Raw genomic sequence first — 24,618 nt, 5'->3', positions numbered from 1 at the left:
CCTTTTCTCTGACTCCTAGCTTTCCCTCTCTTTAGATTTTAAGATTTGTTCTCTTTCCACACCTCTTTTTTCTGCCTGTTCACCAACTCTTTCTTCTCTCTTCTTTGTTAGTGATGAAGTGTCTTGATCTAGTTTTGATCTGCAGATTGTTTTCCCCTTGATGATTGTAATCCCACACTAATTTATAGCACTGCCTAGTTCTAACCTGGTCTGCATGCATTTGAATTTATTATGTTTCTCCTTTCACTTCTGGCCTTGATTAAATCACCTGACTTTCACTCAGTAAATACTGAGTATCTACTGTGTGCCAAGTGCTGGGTGTCTTTTAGGCACTGGGGTTATAGCAGTGAACAAAACAGTAAAAACAAACACACAGATGCTGTGAAGATTCCTTAGTGGGATGAGGGGAGGGAAGTTGCATATAAATATACAAGTAAATTATGTATAGGATGTCATACAGTGATAAGTGTGGGAGGGAATATTGCAATTTTAAATGGAGTGGGTAAGCAAAGTTTCCTCTGGAAGGTGTCATTTGGGCAGAGACTGGAAAGAGATGAGGGATCAGTCATGTAAAGGGCTGGTGGGGAAGAGCATCCAGGCAGAAGGATTAGCTAGAGCAAAGCCTTGGCGTATTCTAGCCAGGAGCGAATGAAACCGGGGTAGAGTAAGAGCAGAATAATAGCAACAGTAGAGAGGGAGCAGAAAGCCCATAGTGGTCGTCTTTGGAGGCCATCATAGGAGTTTTGTTTTCTAGTCTGAGTAAGATGGGAAGTTGTTGGGAGGATTATGAGTCGGGGTTGATAGCTGACTTTTAATAAGATTACTGGCTACTGTGGAGAATAGATAAAGGAACCACGGACAGAGCAAGGAGACCAGTTAATGGGCTTTGTGACAATCCAACTTTAACTCTTAAATGGGACCTTCAGTTTATTAAAAAAATTTTTTCTCCATTTTGTTACTCCCCACCCCACCATCTATTCCACCTTCAGAATTACTCATTTCTCTTCCATCAACACGTTTATTTATAATTTATAAGCTCTTGATTTTTCAACTTTCTTTTCTTTAAAAATATATCTATGAAGTAATTTTTTTTTTTTTTTTTTTTCTGGTACCCGGGCCTCTCACTGCTGTGGCCTCTCCCATTGCGGAGCACAGGCTTCGGACGCGCAGGCTCAGCAGCCATGGCTCACAGGCCCAGCCGCTCTGCGGCATGTGGGATCCTCCTGGACTGGGGCACGAACCCGTGTCCCCTGCATTGGCATGTGGACTCTCAACCACTGCGCCACAAGGGAAGCCCTGAAGTAATTTTTTTAGCTGAGCCCTGTCCTTTACTCACTCACCATCTAAACTGTGAACTTTGCTTCTCTGTGTTTAAAATTGCCATCCTGTTCTTGCCCACACCTCTTTCATCTCTACCACTCTTCAAAGCAATTAAAAAATAGTTTTTGGTTACCTTCTTTTATCTACCTTCTTCATTACAGGCTCTTTTCTCATTTGTTATTATTTGTCCACGTTATGTAAATCTTATGTCCCCTTCTCATGTTAAGATTTAGTACCATTTAGTACTGTTATTAGAAGGACTGCCTGACAGTAACGGTTAAAACGCAGGTGGATGCTGACCAGACTCTTTTCTCTTGTGCTTTCCCAGCCATTGCTCATTGTGTGTGGGTTTGTGCAGCGGACAGCTCCCCTGGCTGTGTGTTTGAGTAGTGGCAGCACATGTATTTGTGTCTTTAAGGAGTCAGGTGTGAAGTGGGAGGTCGTAGTAGTGGATTCCTGTGTGTTTCTCTGTTAACCCAGGGAACTGTAACATATATTTGTAGCTCCTACAGAGGCAGCTCAAATTATTTCTGCAGCAGGTGACACACTGTCCGTCCCAGCGCCTATGGTTCAGCACGAGGAATCTACAGAAACTGGTCACCCTGAAACTGGTGAAGGAAAACCCAAGCCTGCAACTTCAGGTAGTTACATTATCTGTATTTGTAGTTATGTAAATGATATGCTCATCAAAACTATGCAATGTCTAGGCGTTCCCTAAATTTCAAAGTCTAAATAAATCTTTGAAAACAAGGGGTTTAAGAGCTGACCCTTTATTTCTTCATGTTGGAATCACTGAGTGATGATGTGGTTTTAGAATCTTTATGACAAAAATGCCCTCAAGTTGACACATCTGGCAGGCACAAATGATGGTGTTTTTAGGTACCCATTAGCTGTTGACATTCTGTGCTGAAATTTGATTTCCTCTCATTTAGTTTTACTGCAGGAGGAAGCATCCTCAGCTTCCGTAAGGGAGCGGCCACCTGAAGAAGTTGCAGCTCGGCTTGCACAACAGGAGAAGCAAGAACAAGCTAAGATCGAGTGTATGTAAAGCTGACGCTCCTTAAGCACTTGGGTCGTCTCTCTCGGTTGCTCTCTCCTTCAGCTGTCACACAGGTTTCTCATCCGTCAGCTCTTTGTGGTTTCTTTAGTGGTGTTGCTCTGTTCACCATCGTTATTTCACCATTTGTGTTCTCTCCATCTAAACTTTTACCCAGGTGACAAGGGCTATTCTAATACACATAGATTCAAGTGATTCGCGTACTGTGTCCTTTTGTTCTTATCATGGTTAGTGCTGAAGATTCTTTATACTCTGCGGAACAGAAAGTATTTATGTTTTGGCCACTTGCCTAAGAATCTTCTAACTGTTAACACTCATACATTTATTTGTGCAGGTTGGAATGGCTCCCACTCTGGTTTCTTACCTGGCCTCTGGACTCAGTCTAGCCACCCCCTTATCTGACATCATTGGGGGATGGAATGTTCCACACATTGCTGGTTTCCACCTAACCGAAGCATATTCCTTTTTAAGTTTCAATTTTACGTTAGGTTTTTTGATGGCTTAAAGAAAGATGTTAGTGGGACTTCCTGGCAGTCCAGTGGTTAGGACTCTGAGCCAAGGGCCCAGGTGTGATCCCTGGTCGGGGAACTAAGAGCCCGCCTGCCACAGGGCCAAAAAAACCACAGATATTCGTTATCTAAAAATGTATTTTCCTGTCTTAAACGAGGTACCTGGAACATAATTTATTGTACTGTGCTGCAATATATTGATGTCCCTGGAGGTAGTGTGCATGTAGCTTTTTGCTGGACCAAGAGATGTTAGTTTTAAATTCTTAGGACAGCTGTTGATAGTTTTTTGTTTTTTTTTGTTTTTTGTCTCCATCACGTTTTTCTGTTGTTGTTTTTTTTTGTCTTGAGTGGTTCTTGTTTTCCTTCAACTTGCTGGCTCTGTCCTTCTCCTAGGAGGCACGTTTGTTAGAATTGTGTACAGAGTAGAAGGGCCAGAATGAGCACAGATGTAGGGCATTCGTTTGATTACTTGGATTTGGTTTTTGGTCTTAGCTGTGTGGGTTTATTTTGGGGCTCTTTATTCTGTTCCGTTGATCCATGTGTCTCGTTTTCTTTCAGTACCACACTGTCTTGATTACTGAGCTTTGTAGTGTTGCCTGAAGTCTGGGAGGGTTATCTTTCCAACTTTGTTCTTTTTCCTCAGGATTGTTTTGGCAATTCTGGGTCTTTTCTGGTTCCATATAAATTTTAGGATTATTTGTTCTAGTTCTGTGAATAATGTCATGGGTATTTTGGTAGGAATTGCATTAAATCTGTAGATTGCTTTGAGCACTGTGGACATTTTAACAATATTAATTCTTCCAGTCTAAGAACATGGGATATCTTTCCATTTCTTAGAATCATCTTCAGTTTCCTTTATCAGTGTATCGGTCTTTCAACTCCTTGGTTAGGTTTATTTGTAGGTATTTTATTTTTTGGTGTGACTTTAAATGGGAATTGTTTCTTTACTTTCTCTCTGATGTTTCATTGTTAGTGTAAAGAAATGCAACAGATTTCTTTATATTAATCTTGTATCCTGTCACCTTGCTGAATTCATTTATCAGTTCTACTAGTTTTTGTGTGGAATCTTTAGGGTTTTCTATATAGAGTGTCATGTCATCTGCATACAATGACAGTTTTACCTCTTCCCTTCCAATTTGGATACTTTTTATTTCTTTTTCTTGTCTGATTCCTATGGCTAGGACTATCCAGTACTATGTTGAATAGAAGTGGTGAGAGTGGGCATCCTTGTCTTGTTCCACAATTTAGTGGGAAGGCTTTCAGCTTTTCACTGTTGAGTATTATATTGGCTGTGGGTTTGCCATAAATGGCTTTTATTATTATGTTCTCCCACATTGGTGAGAGTTTTTTATCATGAAGCGGTGTCGAATTTTATCAAATGCTTTTTCCGCATCTATCGAGATGATCATGTGGTTTTTGTCTTTTCTTTTGTTGCTGTGGTGTATCACAGTGATGGATTTGCGTATGTTGAACCAACCTTGTGACCCTGGAATGAATCCAACTTGATCATGGTATATGATCCTTTTTATATGTTGTTGTATTTGGTTTGGTAATATTTTGTTGACGATTTTGACATCTCCATCAAAGATATTGGCCTGTAATTTTCCCTTTTTTTTGTAGTGTCTTTGTCTGGTTTTGGTATCAGGGTGATATTGGCTTATAGAATGACCTTGGGAGTGTTCCCTCCTCTTCAGTCTTTTGGAAGAATGAGAAGGATAGGTATAAGTTCTTTGTATATTATAGAATTCCCCATTGAAGCCATCTGATCCTGGATTTTTGTTTGCAGGGAGTTTTTTTAAATTATAGATTCTATTTCACTTCTAGTGATTGGTCTGTACAAATTATGTTTTTTCTTGATTCAGTTTTGGCAGGCTGTATGTTTCTAGAAACTTGTCCATTTCTTCAAGGTTTCCACTTTGTTGGCATGTAACTGTTCATAGTATTTTCTTCTTAATGATTTCTTTTGTATTTCTGTGGTATTAGTTATTATTTCTCCTCTTTCATTTCTTATTTTGTTTATTTGAGTCCTCTCTTCTTCTTGGTGAGCCTGGATAGAGGTTTGTCTATTTTGTTTACCTTTTCAAAAACCAGCTCTTGCTTTGATTTTTTTTTCCATTTTTTTAATCTCTGTGTTATTTATTTCATCTCTAATCTTTATTATTTCCTTCCTCCTGCTGAATTTAGGTTTTGTTTGTTCTTCTTTTTCTAATTCTTTTAGGTGGTAGGTTAGGTTATTTATCTGAGTTTTATTTATTTGTTTTTGAGGAAGGCCTTTATTGCTATGAACGTCCTTCTTAGGACTGCTTTTGTTGCCTCCCATCGATTTTTGTATGGCTGTGTTTTCATTGTTGTTTGTCTCGAGGTATTTTTTGATTTCTCTTTGATTTCCTCGTTGACCTATTATTGGTTTTTTAGTAGCATATTGTTTAGTCCCTATGTAATAGGTTTTTTCTCATTTTTCTTTCTGTGGTTGATTTCTAGTTTCATGCCTTTATGGTTGGAAAAGATGCTTGAAATAATTACTATCTTTAATTACTTATCCTTAATTTGTTGGGCTTGTTTTGTGTCCTAGTTTGTGGTCTGTCCTAGAGAATGTTCCATGCGTGCTTGAAAAGAATGTGTATTCTGGTTTTTTGGATGTAGTGTCGCTGTAGATAGCAATTAAGTCTAACTGTTTTATTGTGTCATTTAGGATCTCTTTTGCCTTGTTAATGTTTTGTCTGAAAGATCTGTCTGTTGATGTCAGTGGGATGTTAGTCTCTTAATATTAATGTATTCCCATCAGTTTCTCCCTTTATGTCTGTTAGTATTTATGTGTTTAGATGCTCCTATATTGAGTGCACATAAGTTAATGAGTGTAATATCCTCTTCTTGTATTGATCCTTTTATCATTATATAGTGTCCATCTTTGTCTTTCTTCTTTGTCTTTCTCCATGGCCTTTATTTTAAAATGTATTTTTTCTGGTACGAGTATTGCTGCCCCTGCTTTCTTATTGTTTCCATTTGCATGAAATATCTTTTTCCACCCCCTCACTTTCAGTCTGTATGTGTCTTTCACCCAAACATGGGTCTTTTGTAGGCAGCATGTTGTAGGTTCTTGTTTTATTATCTAATCTGCCACTCTGTGTCTTTTGATTGGAGCATTTAGTCTGTTGACATTTAAGGTAATTATTGATAGGTATGTATTTTTTGCCATTTAAAGTCTTGTTATCCAGTTAATGTCTTCTTTGTTCCTTTCTTCTTCTTTTTGTTTTTCCTTTTGTGGTTTGATGGTTTTCATTTGTATTATGCTTGAATTCCTTTCTTTTTGGTTTTTGTGAATCTGTAGCGTGTTTTGATTTGTGGTTACCCTTGTTTTCAAGTGTGTTAACCCGTTGCTATATCTGCTTGCTTTAGACTGGTAGTCATATAAGCTCAAACACATTGTAAAAGAGCTACATTTTCTTATTCCCCTCCCCCACATTTTGTGATTTTGATGTCCTATTTTATATCTTCATGTTTATCCTTTTGCTGTTCACTGTAGTTATAATCGCTTTCACAAAATTGTTTTGATTGTTTCTTAAACTATATGCTGGCTTATTTAAGTGATCTTCAATCCTTTTATATATATGCCTTTCCTATTGCGATTTTCCCTTTCATATAGAAAACCCAAAACATGTTTTATTTTGAAAAAATTCAGATATACATAAAAGTAAAAATAGTGTAATGAACCCACATAGATTCACCATCTGGATTCAGTAATTATTAATATTTTATCATACTTTTAAGTGAAATTTTGATTCGCTAAATCTGTATTTTGTTCGTTTTGAGGGGGAAATACAATGCAAGACTCAACAGGTGAAGAGGGAAAGATTAAAGTCATTTGGCAGGAGGGATCTAGTTTTTAACTTTTTTTTTTTTTTTTAACTTCAGCACTAGCCAAGAGCTTAGAAGATACTCTGAGCCAAACTGCTTGCATTACTCAGCAGGCTATTGTGGCTCAGAATGCTGCGGTCCAGGCTGTCACTGCCCACGCCAACATACTGAAAACAGCCATGGACGATTCTGAGGTGGGCCAAAGAATATTAGACATGATTTCTTCCTTCTAAGTTGGGCTTTCTCTCACTAAGCGAAAATGAACTAGAATGATTGTCTTTTTAGAAAAACAAACAAAAATGAAAAAAAAAAATTCAGGTGTTCTTGTTAATGAATTTTATATATGGTGCTTTATCTCACAACGGTGATGTGGTATAAGAATTAGTTCAGATTTGCTTTCATATCTTAATAGTGCTTGACTGTATTTGTTGTTTGCCTTTTTTCTTTTGCTTTAAAATCGCCAGCCGTTTTTTAAAATAAACTTTTTTTGTGAGATACTTTTAGATTGACACACAGTTAAAAGAATAATACAGAGATCCCAGGTACCCCAAAACACCAGCTACTTTAAATGCTGATGTTTATTATTTAACTTACATTGGACACTTCAAAGAATAAAGTAATTACACTAATTAAAATGTAATATTGGGACTCGGGGCTTCCCTGGTGGTGCAGTGGTTAAGAACCTGCCTGCCAGTGCAGGAGACCCGGGTTCGAGCCCTGGTCTGGGAAGATCCCACATGCCGTGGAGCAACTAAGCCCGTGTGCAACAACTACTAAGCCTGCACTCTAGAGCCCGTGAGCCACAACTACTGAGCCCATGTGCCACAACTACTGAAACCCGTCCGCCTAGAGCCCATGCTCCCAACGAAAGTATCCACCACAGCGAGAAGCCCGCGCACTGCAACAAAGAGTAGCCCCCACTTGCCGCAACTAGAGAAAGACTGTGCACAGCAGCGAAGGCCCAATACAGCCAAAAACAAATAGATAAATAAATAAATTTATTAAAAAAATGTAATACCGGGACTCAATAAATTTCCTTTATAATTATTCAGTTATTTGGTATATAAAAATGTATCTTGGGCCTCCCTGGTGGCGCAGTGGTTGAGAGTCCGCCTGCCGATGCAGGGGATACGGGTTCGTGCCCCGGTCTGGGAGGATCCCATATGCCGCGGAGCGGCTGGGCCCGTGAGCCATGGCCGCTGGGCCTGCGCATCCGGAGCCTGTGCTCCGCAACGGGAGAGGCCACAACAGTGAGAGGCCCGCATACCGCAAAAAAAAAGAAAAAAGAAAAAAAAAAAAAAAAAAATGTATCTTGACACCAAGTCATTTAAAGAATAAAATGAAATAGAGAACCTATAAATCTCAGGAATCAGGATCATGCATGATCCGTAAAGTTACTTTGCCACCATGACTGTGGTTTTTAAAAAATTCAAATACACTTCAGATTGCTTTCGTTGTATGTATGTGCATCACGAAGGAGTTAAATTAGACCTCTGTTGCAAACAGTAAAGAAACTACACCCTTTGAAAAATTAAAAGAAAATTCTGTTTTGTTCAAAGTCCACAAGAAAAATTTAAATCTTAGTCAGAGTTCAGTCAGGAAAGTAGAAACCACACAGAAAATATTTACTATGCTGGCTATACACATGTATAGAGAAGACTGGAAGTTGCATGATATCAGGAAGTTGAGTTCAAACCCAAGTAGGTTCTTTCAGAAGGACAGTGATTAGAAGCTTTAGATGTCCATGGTACTGCTTTGGTGGAAGGCTGCATAAGAGGGTATTTCCTCTTCCCACTGAACACATAACATGTAGTGCAGGTGGATTAGACAGTATGAGATCGTTTACAATAAAGATGTTACAACTAAAGGATACTTCATAGTAGCACAGTTAACCAGATTAGGGAGTATTAGCTGGTGTTAACAAAATAATCAGAAAAACGTATTGAACACAAGTTTTGAAGTGTTAAAAATTGATCCCAACTCTGTTGTTTGTAGTAAAAGAAGCTGTAGGTGCACATGGGCTTGTTCTGTAATATATACTGAGTTAACTTCTCAAAGCATTGTTTGTAAACAGTTGGACCAGGCTTGATCATAGGGGAATCCGATGTCTGTTTTACAGGACAGCTTATCCTTGGACCTCTATAAACAGGAATACCTTTAACAGAGGGAGACACATTTTGGCCCCCAGATATGTCATTGACATTTACATGATTCATGAGTCTGTTTGGGTTAGTTATGAAGAGTTATCTTAATATAATACCAGGGTCTTGTAACAGCATATGATAAAGTCTTGGAAAATTTTTTGTACAGGATACTGATATGGCCCAAACCAGCAACATTTTTTGATGTATTTTACTTTGCAAGATGGCTAAAGTGGCAGTTCACTGAATCTTCAACTTGATTATCCACACCATGAAATTAATTGGTTTTGTCACTTTGCAACAATCTATGTAGAACATAAAAATTAGAAAAGTGAGATACAAAGACAGAAAAGAAGTACCAACTATTTCTTCTAAAAGCAGGGGTTCTTAACCTAGAGTTGGGTCTGTGGATGGAATTCAGGGGCTCGCTGAACTTGGATGGAAAACATCTTTATTTTCCCTAGCCTCAAAAGCTTCTCCTTCAATTACGAATAGTGACAACAAAAGTAGTAGTGTTGGGCTTCCCTGGAGGCGCAGTGGTTGAGAGTCCACCTGCCGATGCCGGGGACACGGGTTCGTGCCCCGGTCCGGGAAGATCCCACATGCCGCGGAGTGGCTGGGCCTGTGAGCCATGGCTGCTGGGCCTGCGCGTCCGGAGCCTGTGCTCCGCAACGGAAGGGGCCACGACAGTGAGAGGCCCGTGTACCGCAAAAAAAAAAAAAAGTAGTAGTGTTAGTAGTATCCATAACTTTATTACCAAGAGAAAGCACAGGTATTTTCATATTACATTATGGTACTTACAGATCTCTTGAGATATCATTTATACCCATCACTACTTCTGGATTAGGGTATTTATTAGTTCTACTACTAGATCTTGGTTTCTGTTTCACAAAATTTAAAGATGTATATTTTATGACCATATTTCAATGTAATTGGGCTTCTCTGCAATCCAATAGTTTCATTTTAAGCATTTAAAAATGTTACCCTGAGAGGCTTCCTCAGACTGCCACAGTGGTCCGGTGGCAGGGTTAATCCTGCCTTAAGGAACTTGGTTGTTTAAACTTTCCATTGATAATGGATGTACCTTTAAAATCGAGATCACACTAGATGTCAGTAGGAACATAATGTGGAGAATTGCTTGTGAATGACCCAAACCAGAGGCATTACTTTTGCTGAGCCCTGTTCACCTTAAAGTAGCAGGCCTAGGGCTGCAGAGGCAAAACCACTTATGTTTCTAACAAGGGAAGATACGGGTTGGGCATCCAAGCCCCAGGACGCTGCACTGAGATTGCACTCATGTTTTAGGTGTGCAGCAGCCCCTGTAGTGGCCCTCTTTGGGTGACTTGAAATATAATTATTGAACCAATTCAGTCGTTTTTTTTCTTTGATAAAAAATATTTCATTCTGGCCTTCCCTGGTGGTGCAGTGGTTGAGATTCCGCCTGCCGATGCAGGGGACATGGGTTTGTGCCCCGGTCCGGGAAGATCCCACATGCCACGGAGCGGCTGGGCCCGTGAGCCATGGCCGCTGAGCCTGCACATCCGGAGCCTGTGCTCCACAGCGGGAGAGGCCACAGCAGTGAGAGTCCCGCGTACCGCAAAAAAAAAAAAAAAAAAAAAAAAAAAATTCATTCTTTGGTAATTTAGTATGTTCCTGTTCCTCTCTAAGGTCCTAGCATAGTATATAATTACCCCTCAGTATCTGCCACGGATACCAAAATTCACAGATGCTCAAGTCCCGTAGTTGGCCCTCCTGCATCTGTGGATCCAGCCAACTGCAGATTGTGTAGTACTGTGTTGAAAAAAATCCTTGTATAAGCGGACCAACGCAGTTCAAACCTGTGTTGTTAAAAGGTCAACTGTACTTTGAAGAGAGGCCATAAGGTGGTTTTTGCTTCATATCTACACATAATATACTACTTTAAACTATATGTACTTGGCAAAAGAAAAGGGAGGGAAAAAAAGTCATTTAAAATAGTTAATAACTAATTTAAAAATAGTTTTAAAGAGTTGAAACAGTTCCAGATAACATTCCGCTCATTGTTTATATGATGCAAAGTGAGAGGGGGATGCAAGCTGGACTCGCGTATGCCACGCCTTCAGTGATCGGCTTTCTTACACCTCTCTTGTGTGAGCGTCTTGCTGCACTGAGTGTGATTATAGTGTTAGAGGTGGTTTTTGTTTTGGGTATGATGTATCCCCTAAGTATTAGCCAACTCTGCTCAGTTGAAGAAGTGGCAGTCAGTTCCAGTGCTGGAGCAAAACACGTTAGACCTGCCTAAGGAATTGTCAAGGGAGACATATATACATATATAAGATAAAATTCACATTCTGTAGAAGTCAGCTCAAGGTGGAGTGGGGTTCTTGACAGTAGTTGATTTTCTCCTTAAAAATTATGAAGGGTCATTTATTAGGGTGATGTTTTGGAGGAGTAAGGACCCTACAAATGTGAAAGCTTTCTGCTTATTCTTACTGTGATTTCAGTGGACCTGCAAATAAGAAAATTTTAAGCACCAGTGCTTCATTGAAGAATGATTTAATCAACAAACAATTCATGACAAGTTACTGTTCTTACTAATCTTTTCTGCTTCATATCTCCTTTGGAGACTCTGATAAAAAATATCACGTCTCCTTAGAGAATGCTTGTGCGCCAGGGCACAGTCTTTTACAGTTTTGGTGCGGGTGGTTGACGGGAGATGGTTCATGGATTTCTTTGAGCCTGTCCGTGAACATTAGATTAAGAGTTCCTCTTCTGGAGAAATGTATATAACTTCTTACCTTTGACTTTCATGTCACTACTTTCTGCATTTAGTCTTGTTATTGTGACAATAATAGCAGTTATTCGTGTTTACATAATTAAAACTTTTTGTTTAGATTGCAGGTGACAAGAAGTCAGCTCAGTGGCGCACAGTGGAGGGTGCACTGAAGGAACGCAGAAAGGCAGTAGATGAGGCTGCCGATGCCCTTCTCAAAGCCAAGTAATTACTCATGGACTTTAACAAGTAATTAGGGCCTCCTGGTGGCTTTCTTTGTACTGTCTGCATAGAAAGAGGAGGCAGGGAAACCCTTCCATCCCCTCTCCGCCTGTACTGTATTGGTGATAGGAGCACGGAAGCTTAAAAGGGAGAGAGGGAATAAAATATTGATATACAATCCAGCCAAAATAAACTTGGCAGAAGCCTATATAAAAGATTTTGTATAAACATCAAGTTTTTCGGGCTTCCCTGCTGGCTCAGTGGTTGAGAGTCTGCCTAACGATGCAGGGGACACGGGTTCGTGCCCCAGTGTGGGAAGATCCCACATGCCGTGGAGCGGCTGGTCCTGTGAGCCATGGCCGCTGAGCCTGCGCGTCCGGAGCCTGTGCTCCGCAACGGGAGAGGCCACAACAGTGAAAGGCCCGCGTACCGCAAAAAAAAAAAAAAAAAAAAAAATCAAGTTTTTCTTTGGATTATTATTTAGGTGATATGTATTCTACAGATTTACTGAGGCTCTGCCATCGTTTCAAGATTTTTCTGGGATGGCTTGAGCAGTTTTATCAGAAATTAAAGTATGTCACAGTGTCTTTGCCTTAACTACCAAAGTAGTTAGCGTATAATGAGTCTAGTTTTATGCCACCTTGACCTTTCCTGGAAGTTGGCTAAAACTAGAATCAAGCAAGCAAACCAAGTACAAGATCAGCCTCTGACAATGGGAACCTACATTTGAATAAAGAGCTCTAATCAACATTATGGAATTGTTATTGGGTGGGCCAAAAAGTGCCTTCGGTTTTTTAGGTAAAAATGAAAAACATATTTTTCATTTTCTCCAAGAACTTTACTGAACAATGTTTCACCCTTTTGTTCCACTGCCTTCTACCATTTTTCAGGCAACTTCATAATTCCATCTTCCCAAAACTTTTTATCTTTTTGAGCAAAGAACTGTTCCAGGTGCCTTTTACAGTCTTCCCGGGAATTGAAATGTTTTCCATTAAAAGAATTATGTAAAGACCAAAATAAATGAAAATCCGAAGGTGCAATCAATGTGTGGTGAATACGGTGGATGAATCAGAACTTCCCAGCCAAGCTGTAACAGTTTTTGCCTGGGCATCAAACGTGCAGTCTTGTGTTATCCTGATGGAAGATAACGTGTTTTCTGTTGACTGATTCTGGACGCTTTTCGTCGAGTGCCACTTTCAGTTGATCTGATTGGCAACAGTACTTGTTGGAATTAATCGTTTGGTTTTCCGGAAGGAGCTCATAATAGAGGATTCCCTTCCCGTCCCACCATAAACACATCGCCTTCTTTGGATGAAGACCGGTCTTTGGTGTGGTTGGTGGTGGTGAATTTCTCTTGCCCCATGATCTCTTCCATTCCACCTTATTGTACAGTATCCACTTTTCATTGCCCATCACAAATTTGTTTTAAAAATGGAATGTTTTCATTACATTGCAGTAGAGAATCGCAGGCGGAAATATGGCCAAGAAGGTTTTTTTCCGCTTAACTTAGGTGGGACCCAAACATCAAAGCGATTCACATAACCAGGCTGGGGCAAATGATTTTCAGTGCTTGATTTGGATATTTTGAGTATGTCGGCTATCTCCCATGTGGTGTAACATAGATTTTTCTCAGTTATTGTTTCAATTTGATCGCTATCGACTTCAACTGGTCTACCTGACCATGGAGCATCGTCCAGCAAGAAATCTCCAGCACGAAACTTCGCAAACCACTTTTGACACGTTCGATCAGTCACAGCACCTTCTCCATACACTGCACAACTCTTTTTGTGCGTTTCAGTTGCTTTTTTACCTTTCTTGAAATAAAGTGTAATATGCGGAAAATGTTGCTGTGCTTCTTCCACCTTCAATATTGAAATGGCCACACAAGAAATTCGCCGATTTTGATAAGTCTTTTTTTAGATGCGTGCTGATACGATAGCTGTTACGTACAATCTAACAAAACTGTTTGAGTGCTACTAAAGCCACACCTTACGGAAAACACCGAACAAACCTTTTGGCCCACCCAGTCAATATTTGTCATTCAAAATTGTGCTGTGTTCTTAACAAAATATTTAGAGAAAGAGAAGCCTTCTAATAAAGCCAGCATATCTTTGAGGAGATTGAAGGCATTATGCTCACATCAGTAGCCCATGAGTCCGGGCTCTGAGTTCTGTGTTTTGTGGTTGGGTAGACCATAGTCCATCCAGCCTGAATCGTGAGGGCTCCTGAAGACCCAGCTATTTGCTTAGCTCTTAGGCCTCCTCCCTTGCCTTTGCTTTCCTCAGGCTCTCACTGGCAGGGGAGTCAACTAATCCTTGCAAAAGCTGCCATTTATTGAGTGCTCCTGATGTAGCAGGCACTGTGCAAGGTACTTAGCATGAATTACCTCTACTCCCTGTATAAGGGTGAGCAGCAAAGGAGAGGCCGGTCTGGGAGCTGAATCCAAGTCTCTCTGGTTCTGAAGCCTGTGTGTTCTCCTGTACACCATGCTGCTCGTCCGGTTCACTCTATAAATCTGGCTTCTCACCAAGGTGTTTTCAGTTGTTGGTGAGGAAAGGTTCTCTGCCTGTTGACTGAAAAAGCACTGAGTAGTTTTTTCCAAATTAAATTTTTCATAGACTTAACAATTGTCATATTCTTTAATAAAGTTGATAAGGACTAATACCAAACCTTTGTTTTGTTTTATTGGTTTCCAGAGAAGAGTTAGAGAAGATGAAAAGTGTCATTGAAAATGCAAAGAAAGAAGAGGTTTCTGGGGCCAAATCTTATATAACTGCTGCAGAGGGGAAACTTCACAACATGATAGTTGATCTGGATAATGTGGTCCAAAAGGTGTGTTTCTTAGATCTTGTACAAGTATTTTTTATTTTTAAATGTAATTGTTTTGTCAAAGGACTTTTAAGAATTCCGGAAAGTAGTAAGATTCCTATCATCTTTCTCTCTTTTCCCTTGAAAAGAATATTAGTTGTAACTAATCTTAAAAACTTGCTTTGGACACAAAGTGGATTCTTCAGTATTGTTGATACTTTTTATAATAGGTAAATAGTTGCTCGTGGTCATTACCACTTACGGAAATCTCACAAGTCTGCATTTGTGATGTGTATGGGTAATTTCCCGTGACCCAGAGAAAGAGGGACAGGGGCACAGTGAGATGGGACAGGGCCTGCCCACGGCATTTGAATAGAATTAGAAGGAAACAAAGACAAGACTTACATTCCTTTTTCTGAGCTTGAGATTTCTTTCTAGATATTGCTTACATATTCACAACCAAATGTAAATAAATCAATGAATATGACTTCGAATATTTTGGAATGTTTATAGTACTTTTTGGTCATTTTAACCACATACCCCTTGTGTCTGTTCAGGTTAAAGCAGCTCAGTCTGAGGCTAAGGTCGTGTCTCAGTATCATGAGCTGGTAGTCCAAGCCCAGGATGACTTTAAACGAGAACTGGACAGTATTACTCCGGAGGTCTTGCCAGGGTGGAAAGGGAAAAGTAAGTACAGCTGACGTGTTGGTACTTTCCCTTTTTTTTTTTTTTTTCCTTAACAACTGATCAACTGATCTAAACTTGCTTCAGCTCCATTCTCTAGTCTAAACCCCTCTGGCATGCATATCTCATCTGATACGCAGTATCGTGTTTTCAGCATTTTATTTCAGTCACACCTGTGACAGGTGACACACCTGGTTTAGCCATGGTGGACGCAAGTTCCAGCCAGTGTAATTTGGAATCTAAGTGAGTGAAGTGACATAACCTTGACTCTGTTAGCATATTATATATATGTAAAATTATTCAAAACCTTTGTGACTTTAAAAATACCCATAATGAATTACTTAAGGCACACCTTACGACTGCTCTGTGACAACGCTGGTTGAGAACTCACCCAGGGGTGCTGGGTGGAAAGGAAATCTGCTGTGTGGCCTTCAACTTGCCAATAGCTCAGACTTCATGGAACTTGGATGACTCAACAGTTACATGTTGTAACTGCAGGGACTAGTCACCTTTCCTTGAAGCTCTGTGAGAGTAATAAGAACCACGGAGAGGGCCTCCCTGGTGGCGCAGTGGTTGAGAGTCCGCCTGCCGATGCAGGGGATACGGGTTCGTGCCCTGGTCTGGGAGGATCCCATATGCCGCGGAGCGGCTGGGCCCGTGAGCCGTGGCCGCTGAGCCTGCGCGTCCGGAGCCTGTGCTCCGCAACGGGAGAGGCCACAAGAGTGAGAGGCCCGCATACCGCAAAAAAAAAAAAAAAAAAAAAAGAACCACGGAGATTACCAGGCTCAACAAAATCAATACAGTACTTCTCAAATGCCGGTGTCCGTTAGAAACTGGACATCAGGTAGCACCTGAAGAACTGGCATTATAGACCTCTCTGGGGTGAAGGTGTCAAGGCTGCATCACAGAACCGTGGCTGGTCTAAGGAGCTCAGGTAATAAAGACAGTGCAGGAATTTTAACAGCATCATAGCCAGCCAAGGAGATGTCATGGCAAGAAGTAGAGTCAAGGCTGTTATTAACTCAGATATGTAGGTAGTTTTTTTAATGTAGTTGACTCACTTAAGAGGGAGATAGATATCAGATGCTTGTCAAAGCAAAAAATAAAAGCAAGACTTGTAAGAGAGGATTAAATGGAGAATCACACAGAGTTTAGTGTGGGAACAGTGAGTCAGTCTTATCTGAACGTTGTTGGTTAAACTTGTTTAACTGACTAGCAGCAGAGGGGACAGTGTGGACAGTGTGTCCTTGAGCAGGCCTGCTTCAGCCACATCTGTACCGTTTCCCTCACCAGCATCTTTCAAGGGCTGGGCTTCACTGAGGTTACAGAGACAGATGTGATTATCCCAGAGACATCCTCCTCCACAAGCCACTCTACCACGTTACCTTTTCTTAATCCCTCTGAAATACTCACTGGTTTTTGTTTGTTGTGTGTGTATCTCTGTGCATTGGATGTAAGCTCCTTGGCTTAAACCTGACGTTGGTAGATAGTAGGGAGGCTAGGTTGGCTGTAGTAAAGTAAATAAGGTTGAAAGGGCAGGTCAGGCTTTGCCTGTGGAGAGTTAGTTATGAGTGCCGTCCCTAGAAATTTGCATCTCTCGTCTAAAATACTTGTCTTTGGTCTTCCCAGTACGCTAAATCCTACTCATTTTTCCATGCCAGCCTGTGAAGTTTTTAGCTTAAAAAATTGGGCGGCCTGGGTCGGGGGGAATTCGTTGGTGGTCCTGTGGTTAAGACTCTGTGTTTTCACTGCCGAGGGTGCAGGTTCTATCCCTGGTCAGGGAACTAAGATCCTGCAAGCTGCATGGTGTGGCCAAGATATGGCCTCAATATATGTTCTCGCTTCTGAAATCTGAACTCTTTTAAGACCTATACTAAGCTCATTAGTACTGATTTGTGTTACCAGTTATTTTTCTCTTAGTCTTATTTCCCTAAGTTATAAGTATTCTGGTGATACTCATCTGTCTAGTACTTTTTCTGTGTTCTCCAGAGCTGAGCACAGTGGCAAACATAACAATATTTAGCTAACATTGTTGAGCATTATTTTATGTCTAGCACTGTGTTCTGAGTGCTTCACATGTAGTAACTTTTTTAAAGTTCATAACAGTCCTTTGAGGTAAGTTTTATTATTATGCCCGTTCTATAGATGAGAAAACTGAGACACAGAGGGCTTAAGTAGTTTGTCCACGTTTGGGGCTAGGGCCAGGATCTCATTCTTACCTATTAGCCTCACTGTTCTCTGGCTGATCGATTTGTATTGGCAGCACAGGACCCCCTTTTGAGCTTTTGAGAAGAGGAATGATGTGATTATCATAAGTAGGAAAATTCATTTTTATGAGCTTGAGGGTGAGTTTGACGTAGGGAGGGATGCTTCAGGGTAAGGAAGCTATTCAAAGCTGCTGTAGTAATCTGAGGGCAAAGTGATATGGATCACCCAGTGTGTATGCCAAGGGCACTGAAAATGAGGAATAGGAAAGAGACTTAGAAGCGATCATTCACCAATCGTTTTGTTTTGTTTTTGGCTGCACCTGTGCGTCTTGTGGGATCTTAGCTCCCCAACCAGGGATCGAATCCAGGCCCCTGTCAGTGAAAGCGCCGAGTCCTAACCACTGGACTGCCAGGGAATTCCCAGCAACTGGTTTGTTGAACCATAACTTGTATCTAGTGAAGTTGACAACGTATATACTCCCGATCCAACAGTTCAGTTCCTAGGTATGAGCTCAGGAAGACTCACACAGGTGCTCAGGAAGATTCATTAAAATGTTTATAGCAGCACTGTTTTTGTAAGAGCAGAAGAATCAAAGACACTTAAATACCACACATATGTCAGTGCAGATGAATGACCCAGACCATTTCTCTTGAACATAAATGTTAAAGGAAAGGCAAAAAGTTGCAGAAGAATATGTAAAATAGGATACCACTTACATGAAGCTTAAGAACATGTAAAATGAAACTCTGTATTGTTTAAGGATGCGTGCATATGTGAAGTATAACAAAATGAATGAAAAACACTATTCAGATAGTGGATACCACTGTGGGAGGAGGGAGGAGGAGCCGCTAGGAGGTGTGCACATGGGTGTTGCCAGGATGAGAGAATGAGGTGCAATTTGTAGGTTGTCAGTATTTCCTTTATTGCTAATAGACTAGTATATGTAGCCATACTTGCGTGCCATGTTGAGACTGACCTGTTATCTCTTAACCTTGTCCATCTTTTGCCAGTTTTTCCTGCAGCATTGGGACAGATCCCTGTGTCTTTGGTTGAATACCAGATTAAGTAGTTGAACTTTTAGAGCCATTTTGGATGAAATATACTTGTCTTTGAACTTGTTGAATCCAGGGGTCATACCCAGGATGTTAAGAAGCTTATTCTGAGAGGCAGGAGACCGGCTGCGGGTCCCCTCCTGTCAGGGCTTCACGCAGTGGTACTTGTGGTCATGGTGGGGAGCATCATCCAAACTCTTTAGAATGTTTTTTTTTTCCTTACTGCCACGTCAGGGAGTCATAATTCTTAGTTTAATTTGCACACATTAAGCACAAATTTAATGTGAGTTCACTGTTTTCAAATTTCCAAAGAAGAAAAATTAATTTCTTAAGTATTTGCAGTGTTAAGAGAGGCGTGGTATTGAGAACACAGTCAGGACTGTGACTTCGTGAAATAGTCTACAAACTGATGCAAATGGGATAAACAAGAATTGTAGCTTCCATGTAAAAACTAACTAAGTTGATTGCTTTACAAAAGTAGTTGGAGATGAGTCCCCAGAAACCAAGACTACTTTAATATCATTGACTCTCTTGTTTTCTGAAATGTTAGAATTTACCTTGATTTATATGTTTTCTGATCCTTTAAAAAAAATTCAGGAAATAAACTCATCATTTTGCTTTCCAGTACTAAAATATGCTTTTTCTACTACTAGCTTCTGGTTCCTTCTTTTGGATATTCCTATTTAATGATTAATAACTGAAACATGTACTTACTTTTTTTCAAACTTATTCTTTTTCTTTGTAGGTATTTCTGACCTAGGTGAGTAATTATGTGTATTTTATGTTTAAAGACTTCTGTTTTGAGTCTTAAAAGACTCAAGTCTTACTTTTTTGCCTATGATTCTTATACTAAACCATCTAAATTAATCTAAAGTAGAATTATGTTGCATGTGATAAATCTGATTTGTATATTTTTGTCATCCATGTGCTCTCAGGAACAAAAATGTTTTCACTATGTGATTGGAAACCTGTATAGGTATATAGATATATATGTATTTACATTTTTAAGTTTTTATTTTGTAAAATTTGAAACATTAAAAATAAGAAAACTATAATGAACTCCTGTTTACCCATCGCCCAGCTTTAGCAGTTACCAACACATGGCTGCTTTTGTCTCATTTATTCCCGCAACTTATGTTGAAGCAGATCCCAAACATTATATTCTTCAGCTTGTAAAAACTTTCAGTATGTTTTTTAAAAAATGTGATCACCATACCATTGTCCCAGTCAACAGTAATTCCTTAATGTCATCAAATATATCTCTTAAGTGTTCAAATATCCCTAATCACTTTATAGAATGAGTTTTTTTAGTTGTTCTGTTCAAATCAGTATCCAGAGGAGCTACACATGGTGAATTTGGTCAATAAATCTCTCATCCTCACTTCGTTTTTTTGCTTTTCAATCTGCGTATTGTGGAATTGAGTTGTTTATCATAGTATTTCCCATATTCTTTATTTTGCTGTTAGAGCCATAATTCTTAACCTGTGGTAATATATCAGAACACTTCTGGAGTGTGAGATTGGGGAAAGAAAAAAAAAAACATCAGAATCAGAATCTTTGGGTATGATTATTTTTAAAAGCTCTACAAGTGCTTCTGATGGACACCTCTGGCTGCAGATCACTGTCCTGGATAATAATATCTGTGTAAGAAAAAGTAGAGAACTCTTATTAGGGAAAAGTCTGAGAGAATTTGGATTTGATTCAAGTTTTCGCAGGAAATGTAGAAGTGAGTACATCCGTAAGCTTTGTATTTATTTGTAAGCTTTGTCCTTAGCGGCAAAATTATGGTGAGTTATAAAGCCAATTTATAATCAGTTCAGATTGGAAGTACTGCTAATTTGGGTTCCTGGAAAAAAACAGATTCTATACCTGGAGGCCTCCCTGAATTATTTTGCTTGGGATTGAAAACGCTTAGTTGCTGGCCATGAGCTGTGAAATTCTGATTACACGGCAGCCTCTACATCTCTTTTTAAATGTCAGCTCCTCTTGGCTTTTCTTCCTAGCTGTTTAAATTACAATCAGTTGAGGCAAGTTACCTTGTAGATGTATGATTTTGGTGAAATCATTAACATTTTCATGTGGTTTTGTTTAGCTGACAGGCTGTCCACCGACGACCTAAACTCCCTGATTGCTCACGCGCATCGCCGCATCGACCAGCTGAACAGAGCGCTGGCCGAACAGAAAGCCACGGAGAAGCAGCACATTGCCTTAGCCTTGGAGAAACAGAAGCTGGAGGAGAAGCGGGCGTTTGACTCTGCAGTGGCAAAAGCATTAGAACGTCACAGAAGTGAGATACAGGCTGAACAGGACAGAAAGGTAAAGAAAGGAGCAAAACTGCCTAATGTTTAAAGTGAATCTAACTTGTTTGCTTCTAGAGGTGATCCCAGCAGTCACTGACTTTAACGTACCAGCTGTAAGTCGGGCCAACCCCCGTCTTGAGTGGAACTTTGGCCCTTGTTCTAGTCAGCACTTCTGGGGAGGGATTGGTCTCGCAGAGAGCCTTTATGTTGAGCTGACGCAGGAGTGTCAGAAAGTACCGAGCTGTTGGCATCCGGGATTGTCTAGCTGTTTGCCTTTTCCCAGTGGAGCCTCTGTCCGCTGAAGCAGTGCTGAAAGAGTCCGTTGGATTCCCAGTATATGTTTCTCCTCCAGTGTTTGGTTTTGTTTCTTTGTTTGTTTATTTGGGGTTTCTTTGGCTGCAACACATGGCCTGCGGGATCTGGTTCCCTGACCAGGAATTGAACCCACGCCCCCTGCAGTGGAAGTGCTGAGCCCCAACCACTGGACCCCTCTCTGCAAGCGTTTCTAAGTAGTCAGTGGTGAAGCATGGATGAAACAGCTGTAGTCTTCTGTCTGAGCACATCATGTATTAAATAGATGTCTACAGGCTGATTTGGGAACCCGACTACTCATCCTACCTTCGCGTTTTCTCAGCTGCATGGTTGACCATTCCCTCCTCCTTTTTAAAAAAAATTAATGAATTTATTTATTTTTGGTTGCGTTGGGTCTTCGTTGCCGTGCGCAGGCTTCTCATTGTGGCGGCCTCTCTTGTTGCGGAGCACGGGCTCTAGGCGCACGGGCTCAGTAGTTGTGGCGCACGGGCTTAGTTCTCCGCGGCATGTGGGATCTTCCCGGACCAGGGATTGAACCCATGTCCCCTGCACTGGCAGGCCTATTCCTAACCACTGCGCCACCAGGGAAGTCCACTTCCTCCTCCTTGAAGCTCTTTCTTCCCTAGGCTGCCAGACCCCCCACTTGCTGGCCTTTCCCCCGCCTTGCTGCCTTTGCTTAGTCAGATATCGGCGTGCACTGGCATTGTTCTGAAACCTTTTATCCATCTAAGCTGCCTCTAGGTGCTCTTCGCTAGTCCTGTGGCCTTGAAGTTTAAATACCGTCTATTACTGACACTTATATTGCTGGCTCTGACCTCTGCCTTGGCTTCAAGGGCTGTCCAGCAGCTGACTTGGTGTCTTCACCTGGATTTTCAGTAGTCGTTTCAAACTCAACATGTTCAAAACAAATTTCTTGATTCTCTCCAAACTGTCTCCCAGCCCCTCAGCTGTTTCTGTCTAAATAAACCTCCATCCACTCAGTTGATCAAGCTAGAAGTCACGCTCAGTTGTTCCTCCATCAGTTTTTGCATCCAGACCACTGACAGAGTCTACCAGCTCTGCATTCAGAATAAATCCCTCAACGCTCCACTTTTCTCTCTTTCAGTCACCACCACCTTAGTTCAGAGTATCATCTGAACAGGGTCCCTGTTTGCATACCCATCTTTCTATGTCTATTTACACAGGCAAGTGGTCCTTACAAAATGTATTCTTATCAGACACTACGCTGCTGAAAGTTCTCCACTGACTGCCGACTGTATTTAATATAAAATCCAAATTCTTAACTTATACCAAAGAAGCCCCTTGATCTCATTCCTGTTTGCTGTGAGCCAGGCTTCCCTTACTTCCCTTATTTCCCTAATGTACCAGGTACCTTGGGGTTTTTTGGTGTTGTTTTGGTGCCTTGACTACAGCTTTTGCCCTGGTGTAGCCCTGTCCTGTTCCCTTCAATCTAAAGTAGAGTCTCTGTATTACTTTCTCTCATATTGTCCTATTTATTTTCTTAAAAACAAGTACCACGGTCTGAGATGTCCATTTTGCCTGTCACCGATTCCTCTCTTGAAATGTATACTGCAAAAGAGCAAGAAGTTTGTCTGCCTTGAGCACCACTGCATCCAAGCTTATAGTAGGCACTGCCTGGCACAGGGCTGGCACTTCATAAATATTTATGCACTGACTGAATGGGTTCATTGATTAACTATATTGTTTCTGAGAAAAAGGAAGTTATGATTTCCAGGTAATTAGTATTAAATAATTTGTAATATGACCCATGGCTAATTGTTAGGCCAGACATTATAGGCTTTTCATAGTTTTGGCTTGATTTGGCCTGTGTTGAATCTAAATTCATACTAAAATAAGCAGTCTCAGAGGAGCTTTCTTTGCTGAGAGAAACTGTGTTCAGTAACTGTCAGATATTTGTTCCTTTTCCTAACAGTTCTGCAGGGTAGGCATTATTATTCACAGACAAGAAAATGGAGACTTAGAAGATGAATAATTTCCCTAAGGTCACACAGATGGTTGTGGTGAAGCTGTGTTTGATCCCAAGTCTTTGTAGTTATTTCTGTGGTCTCGGATTCCTTGATTCTCAGGGGAGCATGTGATGCAGGAAATGACAGTGTTTGCTTTGTACAGGAGGCAGCCTGGTGATATGGAAGAAACTCAAGTCTGGGGGTTAGAGAGACCCCTGTTTGAAATCTGATTTCGCCACAGCCTTGCGACATTGTCCGAGTCACCTTCCAACATTCAGCTCTCTGATTCGTATGAGAATTCAAAATAAGAATGTGTTCCCATGCACGGCTCATCGTAAGGGGTTCTGGACGTGGAAGCTGCCATCATCGTGGTCACTGGTCTTTCTCTTTTGCTAGAAGCGTATGTGGAGAATTGAGAATTCCTCATCACTGTGCTTGGCCTCACAGGTGGAGGAAGTCAGAGATGCCATGGAGAATGAAATGAGAACCCAGCTTCGCCGCCAGGCTGCTGCCCACACCGACCACTTACGAGATGTCCTTAGGGTCCAAGAACAGGAACTGAAACACGAGTTTGAGCAGGTGAGGACCTGTCGTAAAGCATCGTCTCCCCTTCAGCCTCCTTTTCCCCTTTACGTTCTAAACAGTCTCTGCTTTCCTTCTGATGTGCTCCATGTCATTCAGTCTTGAGAGTGGAAGAATGGGGACAGATTTCTAATGGTGCCTATCCTTGCTGGAGGGGGACTTTTGTATATTTCACATCTGCTCCTTTTTACATAAAGGTGTGCCTGTGTGTTACTGATCAGATGTGTTTTGTATTTATGTCCTAGTCATTTGGAGCCTTCAAAGCTTTAAGGAGGGTTGGTTCAGGGGGTTTCCGGAACGCAGGTAATAATACTTGACGCATGTATCGCCTGCTTTGTCTCCACAAACTCTTGTGGATTATGTGGTAGTTCTGAGATTTTTATATTTGAGGAAACATCCCGGAGAGGTTAAGTTTGGAAACCACAGCAAACCATCAGGATACCTTGAATCATAATTAGTTTCTACTCGGCAAGCCATTTATAATATATTAATGTATTATTTTGTCTCACAAGAAGGGAATGAGGTTTTCCAAGTAAGGAAGTCCTCCAGAAAACTGAAATGTATACCAGTATGAAAAGTTATATGACTTTGAATTCTCTTTGATGAGTATTTTGAGAAAAATGAACTCTTAAAGTGGAAGATATTGAATACAATTTAATGTCTGGGTGGCCATACAGTTACTTTATTTTCTAAAGTTGTCATTTTCTCATTTTGATAGACTTCTTTCTTCCCCTCCTGGTCTTCTTCCTCTAATATTAGGTTCCACCGGTAAATTTGTAGAAGATGAAACATCACCTATGCTTTAGGAAGCTTTTGAAACCTTACACCTAATGTAGGAGTTTCATGACA

The 24,618-nt window shown here is 40.7% G+C and overlaps 1 protein-coding gene across 4 annotated transcripts in view; it reads left to right on the top strand.

The window, feature by feature from the left end:
- IMMT (inner membrane mitochondrial protein) overlaps window positions 1–24,618 on the top strand; it is a 46,252-nt gene that overhangs the window by 19,436 nt on the left and 2,198 nt on the right. Inside the window, exons 5-12 of one of the 4 annotated variants that reach the window (XM_081254353.1) lie at window positions 1,860–1,961; window positions 2,253–2,360; window positions 6,799–6,935; window positions 11,756–11,859; window positions 14,553–14,688; window positions 15,222–15,351; window positions 20,701–20,924; window positions 23,635–23,766. In XM_081254353.1, the coding sequence (XP_081110479.1) occupies window positions 1,860–1,961; window positions 2,253–2,360; window positions 6,799–6,935; window positions 11,756–11,859; window positions 14,553–14,688; window positions 15,222–15,351; window positions 20,701–20,924; window positions 23,635–23,766 (1,073 nt within the window). Of the gene's footprint in view, window positions 1–1,823; window positions 1,962–2,252; window positions 2,361–6,798; window positions 6,936–11,755; window positions 11,860–14,552; window positions 14,689–15,221; window positions 15,367–20,700; window positions 20,925–23,634; window positions 23,767–24,618 lie in introns of those variants that run through there. The other 3 variants (XM_081254352.1, XM_081254351.1, XM_081254354.1) reach the window with 3 other exon arrangements.

The sequence above is a fragment of the Mesoplodon bidens genome, assembly GCF_964165515.1.
Source record: "Mesoplodon bidens genome assembly, chromosome: 14".
NCBI lineage: Eukaryota > Metazoa > Chordata > Mammalia > Artiodactyla > Ziphiidae > Mesoplodon > Mesoplodon bidens.
The sequence above is the reverse complement of the archived record's forward strand: the minus strand, read 5'-3'. Positions and strand labels throughout refer to the sequence as shown.